The following is a 17,335-nucleotide window of genomic DNA, read 5'->3' on the forward strand; positions in this document are numbered from 1 at the left end:
GCTCCCAAGGGTACTTCCTAATCAGCCTCTAGTTCTTGGGCCGCTCAGCTAGCCACAAACCGGGACAGCCGGCCTGATCGGTTCCTGTTCAGCCCTGTTTTCCGTACACCCATGCAGTTGATTGGCTGGCGGGGTCATTTTGGGAAAGGGATAATTACTTCTGGTCCTACGCACTAAACCTACTGGCTGTCACAGGGTAGCCTGTAAATTCTGGTGATTAATGGGATCTCCTTTAAAATGCTGTTATTATTTACAAAGTACATATAAGTGAAATGTGATAAAACACTTCTTTGCATTTGACATTATAAAAAGAAAATGGTAAGATGGGCCTAAATATCTATCAGAAAACTTCTTACACTGATGTCTAAGTGAAAAACATTAAATGTATCTCAGAATAGTTCACAATTTGCTATACATATATATATTCATATTGATATATTGATATATTGATATCAACAGGTGATACTGTGGATAATACTGCACGACCACATACTGTATATAATGCGATTTTGTGTACATACATATAGTAAAGTTTGATTAATAAATTTTGCACAGACAGACATTCCCAACATTACTTACAGTAATAACAAAGTATGTCACACATTATTATACAGCACTGTACAGTACAGTATTCTTTCACTCTCAAATGAAAGGGATTCAGTCATTTTAGCCTTATAAGGAATTCTCAGGAGACAATAGATCAAGGAAAAAATTTCATGCATCAAGGAATAACGTAATAATCGTGGTTTTTATACATTTTTATAACACGGACACTGCAATAATGCGAAAAAGAATGCGATCAATGAAATCTCAAGAGGCAGACTGGATGAGAGTTCTCAGGGAGACGTAGGACAGGGGACAAAGTGGGACGAGTGATGTACTGGGCGCAATTGGGCTGGCAGATTTCGGCATGTTACAGCCGGTAAATGCTGGCCAATGGTTTGAAATTTATGAACCATTTGTTTCTGGAATTTTCAAATTTGTTGTTTTTTTTTTTTTTCCGAAGTAAAAATCAAAGTAGTTGAAACTGTGGATACACAGGTTCTACTGTCATTATGAAGCTCAATATTTTTAAAAAATTAATTTTACATTTATTTGTTTCAACAACCACATCATACAATAATATATCCGCCATACTGATTTTTCATAAATATTTATTTTTTACAAATCTGTAAAATAAATGAAACTTGCTAACCATTAGCCATTAAATTAGATCTGTTCTTTTTAAAACTGTTTCTCGATAACTTTTGTTTGCCATTAAAATCCTGTCAACTTTTCTTTTGATTCAGCTTAGTAGCACAGAGATATGGTTTCATGTCTTTGTTTTGGGCCAATAACATTCTCAGTTCCCCTGGATACAGTAGATATCGGCAGAGCCCAGTGTTCAGATCTTAAGCCTCTACCTTAGACATGACAAGCTGTTTAACAACTGCCAATTGACTAAACTGATTGCTCCAATGTTATATTCAGACACAGGTTAACATGCAGTTTGGACAGTACTGAGACTTAAGCCCTGGATGATACTCTACACAGTCAAGAGTGGAGCAGGGCTGAGGTAACGTTTTGGGAAGCCAGTGCCTTCCTGGTCTGGGACTGCCAAACCTACCACTGTTACACCCGTTACATGTGAGAAGTTTTACTATTTTTCACATACCTTCAACATAGGTTTGACTTGCTCATTTATGCATCCAGATATTTGCTAGTCGGTAGTGAAGTGGTTAAAAACATGGACTGATAATTTGGGGTCAAGTCTACTGTAGTTCTTGTCTAGTCTAGTTATTGCAGAAGCACTAAATTATACTAATGAGAAATTAATATTGACATTAGACATAAATAACAATGTAAGATAATGTTGAGTACAATTAAAATTGTTAATATTTTTCCCCATTTTTTATGCAAAGGGATTTACTAAGTTCCTGTTAATAGTGAAACTGTTTTATACAAATTCTGAATTCTGATTTTTAGATTTATTTAATAGTGTACAGCAAGCAGGATTCAGCTAACTGTATCCAACTTCCCCTCTCTTAAAATGCATTGTGGATCTTTATATCAAATATATGACTGTTTTGACTGTCACTGGCCTATTATTACCCCCAGCCTCGCTTATGTTGTGCAGAGAGTGGCCTTAATTTAACTTCTGATTGCATAAAAAGTAAGCGAAGGGCTATTATAATGGATTGTAATCTCTGATCTTCAAATACCCAAGTTTGACCTGAAAACTAGTCTACTGTGCCAGGACACCATCTGAAATATTTTTTGTTGTTGTGAACTTGGACCTGTTTAGCAGCTGATGCTTTGCAGGCAATTGTTGATACGATTGTTTTCCTGGACGGGGAACTAATGCGCAGGGACTACAGCATTAGTGTTTTGAAATCAACCCCCAAGGCCCAGAACTGAAATGGGAAGGAAATGGTGCATTAAATATGAGTCAATGGCCATTTATTACACCACGCTGCATTCGTGTGGTTGAGATCTGGGAACTTTCAACACCTTGCAGTTTTCTGCCTCAGTGCCAGTTCTTAGAGCCCACCTGCCAGGCAGAGAGGGAATGGACTGCCCCCTTGCAGACGCTGAAGGCAGGCAAAGGCGTATCCCTTTGATATGTAAACATTCGGCAAGCAGGGATCTGGTAGGATCTCAGTCACAGCCATTAATCTGTGGGCAGTGGGGCTTGTCCTGCTGCTTGGGATGCTGTCTGAGATCAGTGAGGCCTGCAGTCACGAGACTCTGACCTGGGGCTCAATTTAAAATAAAAAAGAAATTGAGAGTCTCCCGAGGTACCGGAACACCTGCAGTTCATCAGGCTGTTTAGATTGCAGCCTGAAACGCTGATATGCTCAGCTGGGCCCCTTTCATTAGGCTGGCTACAGACAATAACAATACAGTACACAGTCTGAAAACGTACAAAATTAAGTTTAATTTAAGACGATGACCAGAGCATAACCCACCCCCACAGCGCAGTCCACATGTTGTCTGTTTCCAAAATAAAAGGAATTAAACATCGCTAACTGCCTAAACTAATGTATGGCACTTACAGAACCCAGCCCCACATGAGTGTGAAAATGCTCGTCTAGTATAAATATTATTTCTAAAGCATATTTAAACTTAGCAAAACAAAGTACTGCATTTGCTATTAACATTCTTTGGTTCATGTTTAACACATTCTGGACTGAAGGTTGGAAAACATCTGTGAGGCCAGCAGTAGGCTGGGATTGTCTCTCCGCTTACTCAGAGCGCGTCAAGCTCCCAGCGTCTTGTAGTAATATATCCTTTATGGAATTTTGGTCGGTTTGAAATATAGTACTGCAGTTAGCCTGGTTGTCTCTTGTGATAAGTGTAGCTGGTGAGGGATTGCATAAAAATATTCACAAAAGTAATTTTATTTTTATTTTATATTATAGGTATTACAGTTTTTCTGATAGCAACAGTGATAGAAACAGTGACTATGACATAATGTTACAATATTTCTCTCCAAAATAAATGATAAAATCATTAAAAGCATTTTGTAATGCTCTGAATTATCTAATATTTGCAATAAATATTAGCTGCAGCACAATATGAATCATCATTATGGAAAACTATTACCAAAGAAGCACATTAAATAGCTGTGGCAAACCAATTTGGATGTCACACATGATTTGTGATGAATTTTATTACAATGCCACCAAAAGTGATTTCTGGGGAAACCTGGGAATACTCATGGTGTAATACAGCAAACATAAAAACCGGGTTCTTTACAGTGGTTAAGTATTGTGACAAATAAAGCCAGATTAATTACATTCCAGACTCAAATGCTCTAACAGACATTCAAGACCATGTGTTTATAATCAATGGGTGACAGGTTCTCTAGACCGTGAAACCAGAGTGGGCTAGAAACAACCTACAACTGACGACTCTTGTCAGGTTGATCAAGTTATTCTGAGCATGTGTTTCTACGGTCATATGTAGGTGAACCTTAAGCTTCCTGCCATCTCGAAGATGACAGGGAAAAGAATACAGACTAAAAATATTTCATTTAACAAAACTGTGGTTCTGAGGTTTTGAGAACTCTTGCTTCAGGACCATCATATTTATGAAATTAGGTACAGCTACAACTAGCCTTATATGAGATTATGAATTTTACAGACAAGTGAAATGAGCTGGCGTTTTTTGGAGTACGTGGTGAATGTTTTTCTTGCTGTGGATTATTTTCATTTGGTAGAAAGACTAAGTCTGGCATTTAGTGTTAGTTGCTGTTTATCAGAATGTACACAGAGGGACTTTCTAAAACTAAATCTATTACATATAGTGTTTGTGATATTTACCAGGCTTGCAATAGTTGGTGCAGTCTTAGAATTTTAATTTAATGAAATACTGTATGTGAGACGAACATAGTATTACATTAATGTATTTGATTCCCGTAACAAAATACATGCCTAATCATCTTAATTCAACTTTAGGAAAACATTTCTTAAATTGACAAATAAAGGTTTTGATTTTTAATTGTATCAATCTTTGCTAGTTCTAATACACTTTATAAACAAGAATTAGTTCCTTTTCTGAAACTATCAACATTAACATCTCAATAATTATTCATGTGTTCAAATGTTTATATAGAGATGGCAAGAAGGTATGTGTACCTGTTATAATAGGAATAACAACAATAACAATAATAACAATGTTCATTTTTATTATTATTATTGTTGTTGATGATGATGATGGTGGTGATGATGAAGAGCCACATACATGAACCTCATTATGAAGGGACCAGATTTCCCAGCATTGAATTCCAGCATTTGCAGTCGCTGCACATGGCGTATAGTTAAACAGTGGTGTGATGTGTCACATCTGAAAGATGTCTCCTGAGAAACGAAACATCAACCCGCACCTCTCCCCCAGCAGGATCTCCACCTGTAGGAGATGGCCGTGAATTTCCAGCACGGGCTCTGCTAATAGGCCAGTTGCTCTGCACCCTGCTGAATGAGGGTCAAACAGCGTTAGAACTTGTGTTTACATAGGGTGGCAATATTTTGATCAGTGTGTTTAAGGCAGCTCCCTCGTTTGCCAGATGGCTCCAGGGCTTTTCCTGCTGGATGGGGTTCGGGTGCTGCCACTTATATTAGAATGTCAGGGAATTTTCACAGGAGTCAGTGCCATTTTCAGCACTGCTCTAATAGCCTTTGGCAAGGATTGCTTATTAATGCCCAATTTCCATGTCAAGTAAAATGAAAGACTTTATATGATACTTAAAACAGCAACATTTTATCACGACTTGGCAGATTTGACAGATTTAATAATAATACTAATAGTTTTTCTTCTTATTATTATTATTTTTATTATTATTTATTTATTATTATGGGGAAATTCCCTTCCTGTCTAGCCCATCTTGCTCTCTGACGCACTGACGCACATGTAGGTGAGAGCAGGATTGGCAGCGAAGGAAGGGCAGCCTCCTGTAGCAGTGCCAGTGGAGGGCAGCCTCCTGTAGCAGTGCCAGTGGAGGGCAGCCTCCTGTAGCAGTGCCAGTGGAGGGCAGCCTCCTGTAGCAGTGCCAGTGGAGGGCAGCCTCCTGTAGCAGTGCCAGTGGAGGGCAGCCTCCTGTAGCAGTGCCAGTGGAGGGCAGCCTCCTGTAGCAGTGCCAGTGGAGGGCAGTCTCCTGTAGCAGTGCCAGTGGAGGGCAGCCTCCTGTAGCAGTGCCAGTGGAGGGCAGTCTCCTGTAGCAGTGCCAGTGGAGGGCAGTCTCCTGTAGCAGTGCCAGTGGAGGGCAGCCTCCTGTAGCAGTGCCAGTGGAGGGCAGTCTCCTGTAGCAGTGCCAGTGGAGGGCAGTCTCCTGTAGCAGTGCCCATGGAGCTGTGGCGTTAAGGGGCTCACTGAAGGGCCCACAGATGTGACTACTCTCAGGTTATGTGAGTCTGTAGGTGTGGCTGTGTGTGAATGAATGGAGAGTCCCCACAAAGACATAGTTACAAACCTGTGTGTGTGTGTCTGTGTGTGTGTGTGAGAGAGAGTGTGAACCTTGCCATGGGTTGGCACCCCATCCTGTGCTATTACCTGACTTGTAGCCATTGTTTAATGAGATCGGCACTGGATCCCACCTTTTATAGCACAAGCAGAATTGAATGTGAATGAATTACTTTTCCTTACAGTTAGTCTTTGAGCTTCAGAGCTTCAGAAGGAAAATGGAAAAGCATTTCCAAAATGATTAAAGAACAAAGTACGTCTCAAAGTGTTAATTACATGGGACAAGCCTCATCAAAAAAGCCTAACAGAGAATGCACTTCTTACGGCAGCTGAAGAAGTTCATCTGCCAAAGACAATGATGGTGCACTTCTACGGAGCCACCATTGAGTCCATCCTCATCTGCTCCATCACCATCTGGTATGTTCTTGCTACCATATCATCCACTCTGCAGAGAAGGTCGTTGACTGCAATCTGCCGTCCTTCCAGGCCTCCAGGAACCTAGTGCAGACCGGACAGTGTGGCCGACCCCTCCCATCCTGGACACAGACTGCTTGAAACACTACCCTCCCGCAAGAAACAGAGGTCAATCATGACCAAAACCCCATACCACAAAAACAGCTTCTTCCCTTCAGCAGTTGAACTCATCACCAAGTCCTCTGACCATTGTTGAAATCTGGATAAAAATCAAAACCCAAACCACAAAGAAACCATTGTCTTGTGTTGATTTTTCTAATAGTATGTCACATGTTCTGCTCTTATGCTGCCTGTAATCCAAATTGAAAAAGGCATCCCCATGTATCATGGTAAGATGGTTCCTGAGACCGGCTGGAGGAATCATGAGGCATGTCAACACGTCTCCTTTACCATGAGTGGTTAATAATAGACACATCACCCTACTGGCAGTCAGCAGAACACCATATACCTCCCTTCCTTTGCTGGACATTTATTTATTGCCTTACTTTTTAATTAGCTTTAACTTTTTTTTCTTAACTCACTGGCTCACTCCTGCCAAAAGTGAAGCACATGTGGCAGAAGGGTTGCCAGGTCCTGAAAAGAAGGAGCATATTTCAAGGGCAAAAGTAGTGGAGCTCAATGAATGCTGTAGGAGTCAAGTTATTAAGGATTCTCGGTTTTCCTCCAGGTTGCCTAATAAAATATATTACTTGTAGGTTTTTCATTGGGTAGGGACAGGGAGGAGTCTAAGTAGGGTTCAACTTCACTTTAATTGGGATCTTATGTGGCATATGTGATTTTGGCTTGTGAACTAAATTAATCAGAGAAGCTTTAATTGTAGCTGATTCCTGTGTGTGTGCATGGGCTATTGAGTGCATGTTTAGCTCCTCCAAGCTGAATCCCATTTCATCGAGTGCCATTGAACTCCACGCACACCTTACTCTAAATCGACTCTCGGTCAGTGGGTGAATAAATTGCAGTGTAAGTTCCAAGGCACTCATTTCCTCCTCTCAACCTATAATTGAAATGTCAGAGAACGACAAACGAGTGTGTGATGCAGTTTATGGCCCTTTAAGGCTTAATGACCTCAGAAGAGAGGAGCACTGAACAGCACCTGCTTTGGTTGACCTGTTCATTGACTTGGCTCTGTTTCTCTGCCAAAGCACTCTGGCCTGATCTGATGTTTGCATGGGTAAGTACTTCATCTTCAGATATTGTTCTACTTAAAGTAATATCAACATCATGAGTTAAATTGCTTGGTGCTTTTCCATTTACTACATGTTGCCGAACCTGTGCTATCTTCATCTTAATGCTATGTTCTTTTAAGATTTTAAGAGTAGCGTTTGATGGTGACATAACTGACTCTCTGGCCCATAAAAAAAACAGCTTGATAACAGAAGCTTGTTGCGGCACAGCATGACGCGGACGATCCAAGAGGCAGCTCCAAGACAACGAAAGTTTATTTTAATCAAAACAAAACATGCTGGGGAAAAAGAACTATGAGAGGTCAGAAATACTCCGGTGTAAAACATTACTTAAAGAACCATAAATGACGTACAACAGGAAACAGGTAATAGAGAGAACAGAACTCAGAAAACCGGCGGAGTAACAACCACAGAACAATGTACAATAACTGACTAGAGAACAACGCAGAATGCAGGCACTTAAACATAGACAGGGAACCGACTAACAAGAGGGCAGGTGTGGAACATGAGAGTTAGCCAATCAACCAAGACATATAGCAACAAGAAACAAGTGAGGTGAGTTAGAATAACAACACAGAACTACAGATTTCTAACAAACACTGAAACGAGGAAACACTAACCACACTGGGAATTACTACACTAGGATAAGTAACCTGGAACCAATATGGAAGTGAACAGGACAAAAGCAGGACAAACCTATAACCAGGAAAGAAAGTACCAAAGACGGGGGAAGCAAAAATCCAGGAAATACAAATAATTTGAGGAGGCAGGCCTTTAACCCATAAGCAGAGGGTTTGTAGCCACATGCTCAGCCCATAGAGCTGTGCGGCAGCCAGGGAGCTGGGGAAACACACTAGGGATGTGAAGGACAAGAGACATGGTGGCAAACAGGATGGTCAGCGACACCTGCTGGCCAAATGGGACGGAGACACCAAGGGCAGGTTTGGACGGTACAGACCCTAACACCGATGTACTGTAAACTCTGGGTATATACTATATGTGAAATTTAATTCATGCTTAGTGAGTACTGTACAGTTTTATGACAGGAAAACATAGTTGATTACTTCATAACTATTCACCTCTCAGGGGAGATTTACACTCTTGGGCAGTTGATTACCTCACAGTACATTCAGAGCTTTCCACCTGCTTTCTGAATTAGTCAGAGGAAGTGATTATAGTTTATTACTATGAGTTGAAAGACTTGCACATAGGCCAGGTTGGGGCCACAGCTGGAGCGTGTCAGACGCTAACACGAGAGGAGACAAGCTACCCATAGTCACACAGCCGAAGACTGATGAAGCCACGGTGCAGGAGCACAGCACTCGCCGCCACGCAAGGCACTCTGGAGGTAAATCAAACAAAGACAGTCCCACACTGGCTGTTCTGTTTTATGACATGAAAGCTACATTTATGCAATAAAAAGGAAAACCAGCGTGTAGCCTACTGAAGTATATAATCTGGAAAGGTTACCTAAATTAAATAAACTAGAATATATATAAACAGGAACATGCTATAATCTTGCAACTGGTCACAAATAATAAATTATATGAAAATAAAAGGTAGAATTTATAATCCATTACTGAAACTGGAATTTAAGTTGCTTCTTGGAAAATAAGCTTTCGGGTATATACTGTACCTACGAAGTTTCACTGCCTAGGCAAAACTGACACGCAACTTTACAGCAAAACATACAAAAGCTGAAAATCAAAGTCCTTAATTTAAATCATCACAACATATAAGACAGCTTCCAGTAAATCAACATATTGCAGCACTATGAAGTTCTGCTTCATGTACTACTATAGCTTTATTATTAGCTCATGTTAATTAAATGGGAGGAACCCAGATGACCCTGCACAGCACAGGCAGAACACAGGGAGAGCACAGGGAGAGCACAGGGGGAACACAGGGAGAACACAGAAGGAACATGCAAACTCCCTACACAGAGAGCAGTGGCAGAAATCCTTCCCCCAAACCTGGATATGTGAGGCAGTAGTACTTACCACTCTGCCACTCTGCCATCTTATGTGTTGTTTAAATGAAATGATTTTTACTTTTTCAGTAATACATAGTAATTATGTATCTCAAGGTGACTATCAAAGAATTCCATCTTAATGTAAATCGGATGTTTGGAAATTTCAGCATATTGTCAGAAAAATGTTTTACATATTTACTATTTAATAAATACTTTACTAATGACCCATTTATCTATCCATCCATCTCTCCGTTATCCACACTGCGTATCAAGGGCAGGTGCCGCTACCCCATTCCAGAAAACACGGGGCACCAAAGCACCTTAGACAGCATGTCAGCATTTATTAATGTGCTGTTTCTATTTTTAACGACTCACAATTAAAATATTAACCGGAAACATTTTAAAGTGTTCTTATCATCAATTTGATTGTCTTCTGCAGGAATCTGTTTTTCCTAGTTACATATAAGCAGCTTAAGGAGACCTGGGGGATTGGGGGCAAAACATGATTAATACATATGATATAAATATGATTTTGAAAGTCTTTGTAAACTGTTATTTATAAGCGAGGATGGTCAACCGGTCCCCGTCTGTTTTGACTGAAAAAAACAACGTTTTGCAATAGCATGTCCGTCGTAAAAAAATGCATGTTGAACTTCCCTCAGAATTCGCCATGGTGTTGACCCCTGTTTATTAGTCTATAGATATTATAAATTAAATCTTATTTTGATAAATGCGTCTTTCAAACAAAGAACAGATTCTATTCTTTTTTTAAAGTATACGGCTCTGAACAAGGGCGGAAAGTCATGTCACTTTGGATTTCTTTTCATGAAAAACTCAGGTATACCCGGATGCCTCTTCATTTAAAAAAAATAAATAAATCATCATCATCATCATCAAAAATCGATGGATTGCAATACCTTTACAATTGTGTGCATCATTAGTACACATTTACATTTAAAAAAAATTAAAACACAGTTAAACAAATGCATTCTAAACAATACAAGAAATGTTACACAATTGTGCCGAATTATATTCTGTTACACAAGTGAAGTCAAAATATATTCATAAAGCAAATTTAAAAACAGCAACAGCTGACCAAACTGCTATACAATCAAAATAGCAAAAACCATGAATCAACTCATGATTACATTAGATTTAAATTACAAATTTTCTTTAGAAATTATTCTTAAAATGTTATTGCCAAAAATACATAAAAAATAATTAAGCAATGGGAACATGCAAGAAAACTAGAACCAGTAACAGCAGCTGACCAGTATTCTAAGCGACTTTAAAGGACGTTCATTCAGCGCGAGAAATAGCAAAAGCGTCGCAATTTAGAAAAGCAGTTTTATGTAAATCATAGGCCTAGATTTATTTATTTATTCATTCATTTCACAGTCGAAGTCCCACAGTGGGAACTAACACTCGGAACTCGGAAAAGCTTAATGAACCGTTATAACATGCATATGACACTGTGTGGGGTGAGAAAAGCTGTCGCTTCTGCCTCGGTAGACCTTTTTGGATTATACGTAAGGTGGCAATGTTTCTTATTATTATTATTGCTATTATTAGTAGTATTATAGCACCGACGAGAGCTCCGAGTTATCGCAGCAATATTGTGTTAACGCTGAGAGGCTTGTTTATCTCTCGTCCAACGCATTTCATTGTAATCCTGACCCTGTGTTAACATACATATGGCAAATGAAACTGAAACTTGAAACCAAGTTCGATCTGTCATGGACAAGAGCGTTTGTAACGGATGGATACCATACAGCTATATTCAACTAACAGCCTATATCAACATATTGCTAAATCTGATAGCAGGGTATAAAAGAAAGAGGACATGAACATGTCGATCTTGCAATTGTAAATAAAGACAGTGACAAGCAAGTAAGTTAGTTCCTGATAAATTTGAAGGAATAATAGAAAATATAGGCCTAAAAACAATCCATTGGATGACGTTACAACTATACTCTTTCAGTACGCTGGTTAAGAAAGTTTTACCTTCATTTTCTTATGCCACGTATAATACATGAATGTAGTTGAAAGAAAATAAAACTGTTTTACGGTTTAGTCAAGGGATGAAAGTAGGGGTACATAAACGATGTAATTTTACGAGGTGTTATTCTCTGTTTACCTACGTGTTACAATTCCGGTTTTTGACTTTAAAATAGCAATCAAAACGGACATTGCTTCCAAAAACATAAAGCATATAATTAATTGCATGTAAAATAACATAACACCGTATGCTAATTATTTTTTTTAATTAATTATGCATTGTAGTGGGCTGGTAAGATGGCTAGTGATGTTAAAACATACAAATTAATAACTTGCTGAATACAAATTCTAAAAAGTTTAATAAGGATGATTAGAAATGTGTGTGAACACGAGCATGGTATTACTGCGCATGTTTTCCTAACCACAATAACGATGTTTATAAATGACGTAACATCCGAAACGAGCAGCGATCCAACACTGATTCAGAGGCAAGTTCCAGTTCTAGTCCACGGGGTCCTTACAAAACGTAGGGTATTTTATTGGAAGAATGTAGTATGCAACAAATAATTACGCCACACTTAGCATTATTGTTTGCATGCGAATCACTGGCAAGGACACAAGAATCACTGTATGTCTTTGGAGACGAAAGGCAAGTAGTACGATATTAACAAACGTAACCAGTCCTCGCTAAAAAGATCAACATTGACAAGCAAAACACACTAACTTATTACTTCAAGTGCAGACTTTCATCGACGCTACGGCTTAAAAAGTACAAACATATAGGGCTCTGTTCTCCCATACGTATAAGTCAAAATCGCGTAACTTTTTAAGTGCTGAACTTAAGCGCAAGATGGGAGAAAAGACCCCATGATTTCTAGTGTTTCTCTTATTGCTTAACTCCAGTTGGGGTTACACAATGGGTGTTCTGGAATTAAAGGAAACTTTAAAGAATGGAATACCGTTCGAAATAATCTATAAAGCTATACATTTATGTGACAATACAAAGAAAATGTTTACATGTCATTAATTTCATAGAGCTTACTGTTCCGGCACATATGCAGCATTGGAGGGCAAATTAAAAATAAGCGACAACAGAAACGAAATGTAACAAATAAATGAAAATTTACAGTTGATCCGATTATGCATAAGCAGATGTTTCACACAATAGAGAAAGATAAGGGAAGATAAATACCAATCCCTTGATTAGGAAAATTTAATAAGTTACATTTTTATCCAGGGGAGATATATATGTGTGTCTGTGTGTAAATGTATATAACTCTCATACGGTCCTTACGAAATTTCATCGGGATTCTCACATTCTGCATATATCTTACCATTGTTAGAACAGCATATTAAATAAATGTACAAGTAATAAGAAATGTCAACACAAATACTATAGTACTCAGATATTTCACTGAAAGAGGGACAGAATCAGTGATCTGCTGAACGTTTTTGTGCGTCCTTTTTGTATGGGACAGATATTAATTGACTGGCAGGACATTCATTTGGTTTCTGCTTTTCGAAACGATTGGGGGTGTCTAGATGGCGAGGCCCTGTTTTTGGAAAAAAGAAGCTGAAGGAAGCTATAATTACCACGCGCCACTCCTCGGTTGCCCTGGATACACCCAAGAAAAATACGGGCCTAATACATGTCAAATGTTCACGGCACGGCGATAACCTGCCACCGCCAGTGCGGCCGTATACTCCATTTCATTCCTCCTGGTTTACGTTGTAATTTTTCATGCCGCCTGACTGCAGATCTTTCTCTATAGACCTGTCTTGCTCTGAAAGCTGCTCACTAGAGGGAAGTGAATTCTTCTTCGGACGACCTTTTGGCTTGGTGGGGGATTGCAGCCCGCCACCTTGCAGGACCTGTGCATAAGAAACGTGTGCCAAATATTAACACACCATTTTACAGGTGATGCTGCACACAAAGGCACGGATAAAAAATAAACATCTTCTGAACGATTCCATTCCAAACAGGGGCACAAGGCAACATTTATACTATTTTATTCCAATTTATCTAAGTGTATCTCTAGAAAACAATTAACGAAACTTACAATTTTCTTCCACTTCATTCTTCTGTTTTGATACCACGTTTTGACTTGTAACTGACTTAAACCCAGCGACTCGGCAAGGTCTATTCTGTGAAATAAAAAAATCACTCGCTATGGATTTTTTAAATCACAAGCTGCATGAATATTATGCGGCACTAACTATAAGTATCAAAGATATAATTGATGGATAGTAAAAATTGCACGAAATCTATCTATATTGAACAATAAGAAGTAAAATAAAAGCATTGTTTCATGCAGCTCCAGCGAAGCTGCGATGGTAAAATGCATATTTTATACCTATCCGGTGTGGAAAGATACTTCTGTTTCTCGAATCGTTTCTCAAGGCCCACAAGCTGCAGTTCGGTAAAGACTGTTCGGCTCCTTCTGCCTTTCTTTGTCTTGCTTTCTCCATCAAGTCTGGGGTTAATCTTGCCGTGGAGATGTGGTTCTAAGGACATTTGCCGAGAAATGGAGCCGGCCTGCAGTGCCGGCGGCCGGTGGAAGAGCGCGGCTCCCAGCGGAGAGCCGAGAGAGCACGACAGGGGGCAAAGAGGCAACTTGAAAACCCCGGTATGATCTGGTTTCAGGCCTGCAAGTAATAACAACAGCAATTAAAAATAAGATAATTAAAATCATGTGCAAATATTGCTTTGTATTTGTGCAAGAATACGTTGCATATTGTATTTTATAGCTGTCATCCAAACTCTTTGATACATATTATTATATTATTATGATTCTTAGACACAACACGCGAATATAAAATTGGCTACTGAAACAATGAATTTCTCAAGCTAAACTAAAACAACATCCAAGACTCGTCATAGGAGAAACATTTCTTCGAAGAACCGCGCACAATTCCTTTCCAGGAGTTTGAAACACGTAAAGAAGTCATTTTCTACAATAAAAGGCAAGTTCTCAAACAGAGAGAAACGCAAAACGAACTAGAAACTAAAGACATTTATTAGTGTTTTATTTATATAAAAACTCGCTTCGCATTTTGTTGACACCGCAGAAGTCCGACAGCTGGAACTAAAACGCGGAACATCTGGTGGGCTACTTAACGACTACAGCACCTGACACCCTAATGATCATGGAAATTAGTAATTATTATTCGTACATTGCTTAACTGGAAGAAAATGCCGGCAATAAAATACGGTATTTCATAATATCATCTTACCACTGTGCAATTCTGAATTATACGTGATTAAACGCAATTCTGGCTTAGGTAGCCTACATTCTTTTCTACAAAAAGAATATTATAGATGCAAATTAATACGCACAAAGTCTGTTCTATGCACATTTGAAACTTTAATAGTCTGAAACAATGGATTGACGATGACATAGTTAATTATGAAAATGAACTAATTTAATACATACGAAATTATATACGAACTACAGAATCCAGTTCGCAAGATTTTTGTTTTGCATGCTCACAAATGCAAATCCGACGTAAAAGTTTTTTATAACGTAAGACTTAATTTGGCATATTATGAATTGATTCATCTAGCCTAGTTGTATGATCTGTGACAATAAATTAGTTGCTATAAAGTTAATGTTTTAATAATCGTTAAATTGCTCACAAGTAATTTAACACTTTATTATTACACATCCCAGAAGTCGCGTTATATAGGACGTTATTCCATTACGATATGCCATTACTTAAAGCACATATTAAACGTAAATGTGGAAAATAGGTGCTTACCGAAATGATTGTGATATGATCGTGTTGATAAAAGTGCTTGCAGCCCAAACCTGAGTGCTGCTCCCGTCGGGGGAGACATCTTGGTGGCCGGGGGATCAGTCAGAATCTCTTCTATCATGAAACTCCTAAATCTGTGAGATCGATCCGGTAGTGCATTTGGAGGACTGTGGAGTTCACTAAAATCCAAAAGACGATGCATCGCCTCATTGATTTGAACCAGGAAATGGAAAAATACTGTTTATTCGCAGTTATTCCACAAGATGACTTCGCATTTCGTACAAAAAAATACTTTCAGCATTTAGGCGTCATTTCCAATAAGCTTTCAAGTTCGGTATCCGTTTAACTTGCACTTTTCTTTATGTTTGTGTTTGTGCGCGCACATTTCCAAATCGACATCCAAATCGACGTTTAGAGTAGAAGATTTGGCATTTAAGAAAGTATTCTCCGCCCACTATAAGTAAGTCAGCCTATTAGTAAATGCAACACGCACTGACACTCTTTCAGTACATAGGAAGGGGATACGCGACAATACCGGCCGAAGCCCGATAACCAAGTACGCCGCTGTATATAGATACTACCCTTAGATATAGATATTGCTTAGGTCCATGTAAAGCTTTAGTTTACAAAAAAATGCTATTTATGCAATGAAAGTTACGCGCAGTTTTTAAATTAGGCATATTTAAGGTGTACGTACTGAATATGGTAAATAGAGGGAAAGAGCAGGCCTAATAGAACACTGACTGATATAAATATTAATTATGAAACTCAAGGAAAGAAAAACTACAGCGACCTAAACAATTCTAAATAATTTCCTTATTTTCTTTTTCGTAGTAGGCTAGTTAATATACAGAAGTAGAAAGTTTCTGTTGTCAGCCTATATGACATTCATTCTGAACTAGCGTTAATTTTAAATTAGCGAACGTGTATTTAAAAACAAAACGAATTGCTGCATTATATAAAAGTAAAATCACCACTTATGAACTAGTTGGTCTGTGTTTATTAAATTCGTTATATAAAGATAACTACAATTATAAATGATCACAACCACTGCATAACCGCAGGCAGCACAGTCAAAGCGGTCAAGAATTAACGAATCAGTTAGCCCGAACCAAAGGTTGCACCACATCCTCACATCCTATTTAAAATATTTACAAATATTTATATTTGCAGTTTGATGGAAGTTTTTATAAGGGTATAACTGAGTGTAAACATCTTACTTTTTAGTTAAGTAATTCTTAGCCAATGTGCGAATGTATCCCTCATGGAGAACATTAGGCTATTAATTCAGATGTGCGTAGGGGCGTGGCCGTTGTTTCGCCTAGGCCCACCCACTTTTTTTCTAGGCCCACCCAGTCAAATTTCTGATTTTCTTGTAATTAATTATTAAAATTAGAGCTTGTAAGATATTGGAAAACTTCAGATATCATGATGTGATTTTTTAAATATTGCGATATTTATAAAACAAAAATCATTTCAAAATAAATTAATTTCTGACAAACCTGTCTATGAATGATTGCCTAGCAGACCGAAGCCGATACGACTTGTTTTAAAGAACAAAAACACCCTTCTATTAAACCCTTAAAAGAACTAACACAGACAACAAACAGTCACTGACAGTACATAAAGAGGAAGTGCAGGGAGACCGTACAGTTTTGGACTGGGGTTAATGCCAGAGGAAGTTTGCAGTTATTCAGTCAACAGATTATTGGCGACTTTTAATCAGCATGCGCCTCAGCACTCGCAGCCCCGTTATGTTACTGTATGTGGTTTCTGTTGTTACAAATCGTTTCCATTTTACAACAGTACCTGTAAAAAATTGTCTTGAACTGAGTTTTTTTTAGTATAATTGACCGAGGGATATCTAGCAGGGAAGAAATTTTACAAACTGACTTATTGCAAAGGTGACATCCTATGACTGTACTACTTTTGAATTTAATGAGCTCTTCAGAACAACCCGTTATTTCACAAATGTTTGTAAACCTGACTGCATGGCTAGGTGCTTGATCTT

At 38.7% G+C, this 17,335-nt stretch overlaps 1 protein-coding gene across 1 annotated transcript; it reads right to left on the reverse strand.

The window, feature by feature from the left end:
* Positions 1 to 12,082: 12,082 nt before the first annotated feature.
* On the reverse strand, positions 12,083 to 16,184 carry LOC111840320 (homeobox protein BarH-like 1). Its single transcript, XM_023804996.2, has 4 exons — positions 15,328 to 16,184; positions 13,923 to 14,214; positions 13,629 to 13,713; positions 12,083 to 13,440 (listed from the first exon to the last, which is right to left on the reverse strand). The coding sequence occupies exons 1-4, from the start codon at positions 15,524 to 15,526 to the stop codon at positions 13,279 to 13,281; spliced, it is 738 nt and encodes a 245-aa protein (XP_023660764.2). The 5' UTR covers positions 15,527 to 16,184; the 3' UTR covers positions 12,083 to 13,278.
* Between the last annotated feature and the right edge of the window lie 1,151 nt (positions 16,185 to 17,335).

This window comes from Paramormyrops kingsleyae, chromosome 6 (assembly GCF_048594095.1).
Source record: "Paramormyrops kingsleyae isolate MSU_618 chromosome 6, PKINGS_0.4, whole genome shotgun sequence".
In the NCBI taxonomy this organism is placed as follows: Eukaryota; Metazoa; Chordata; class Actinopteri; order Osteoglossiformes; family Mormyridae; genus Paramormyrops; species Paramormyrops kingsleyae.

Excerpts from the sequence above, each read along its gene's own strand:
- LOC111840320 (XM_023804996.2), bottom strand. The coding sequence starts at position 15,526 with ATGCATCGTCTTTTGGATTTTAGTGAACTCCACAGTCCTCCAAATGCA. Across the intron at positions 14,215-15,327 it reads ATCATATCACAATCATTTCG|GCCTGAAACCAGATCATACC; the intron begins GTAAGCACCTAT and ends TATTACTTGCAG. Across the intron at positions 13,441-13,628 it reads GAATGAAGTGGAAGAAAATT|GTCCTGCAAGGTGGCGGGCT; the intron begins GTAAGTTTCGTT and ends TCTTATGCACAG.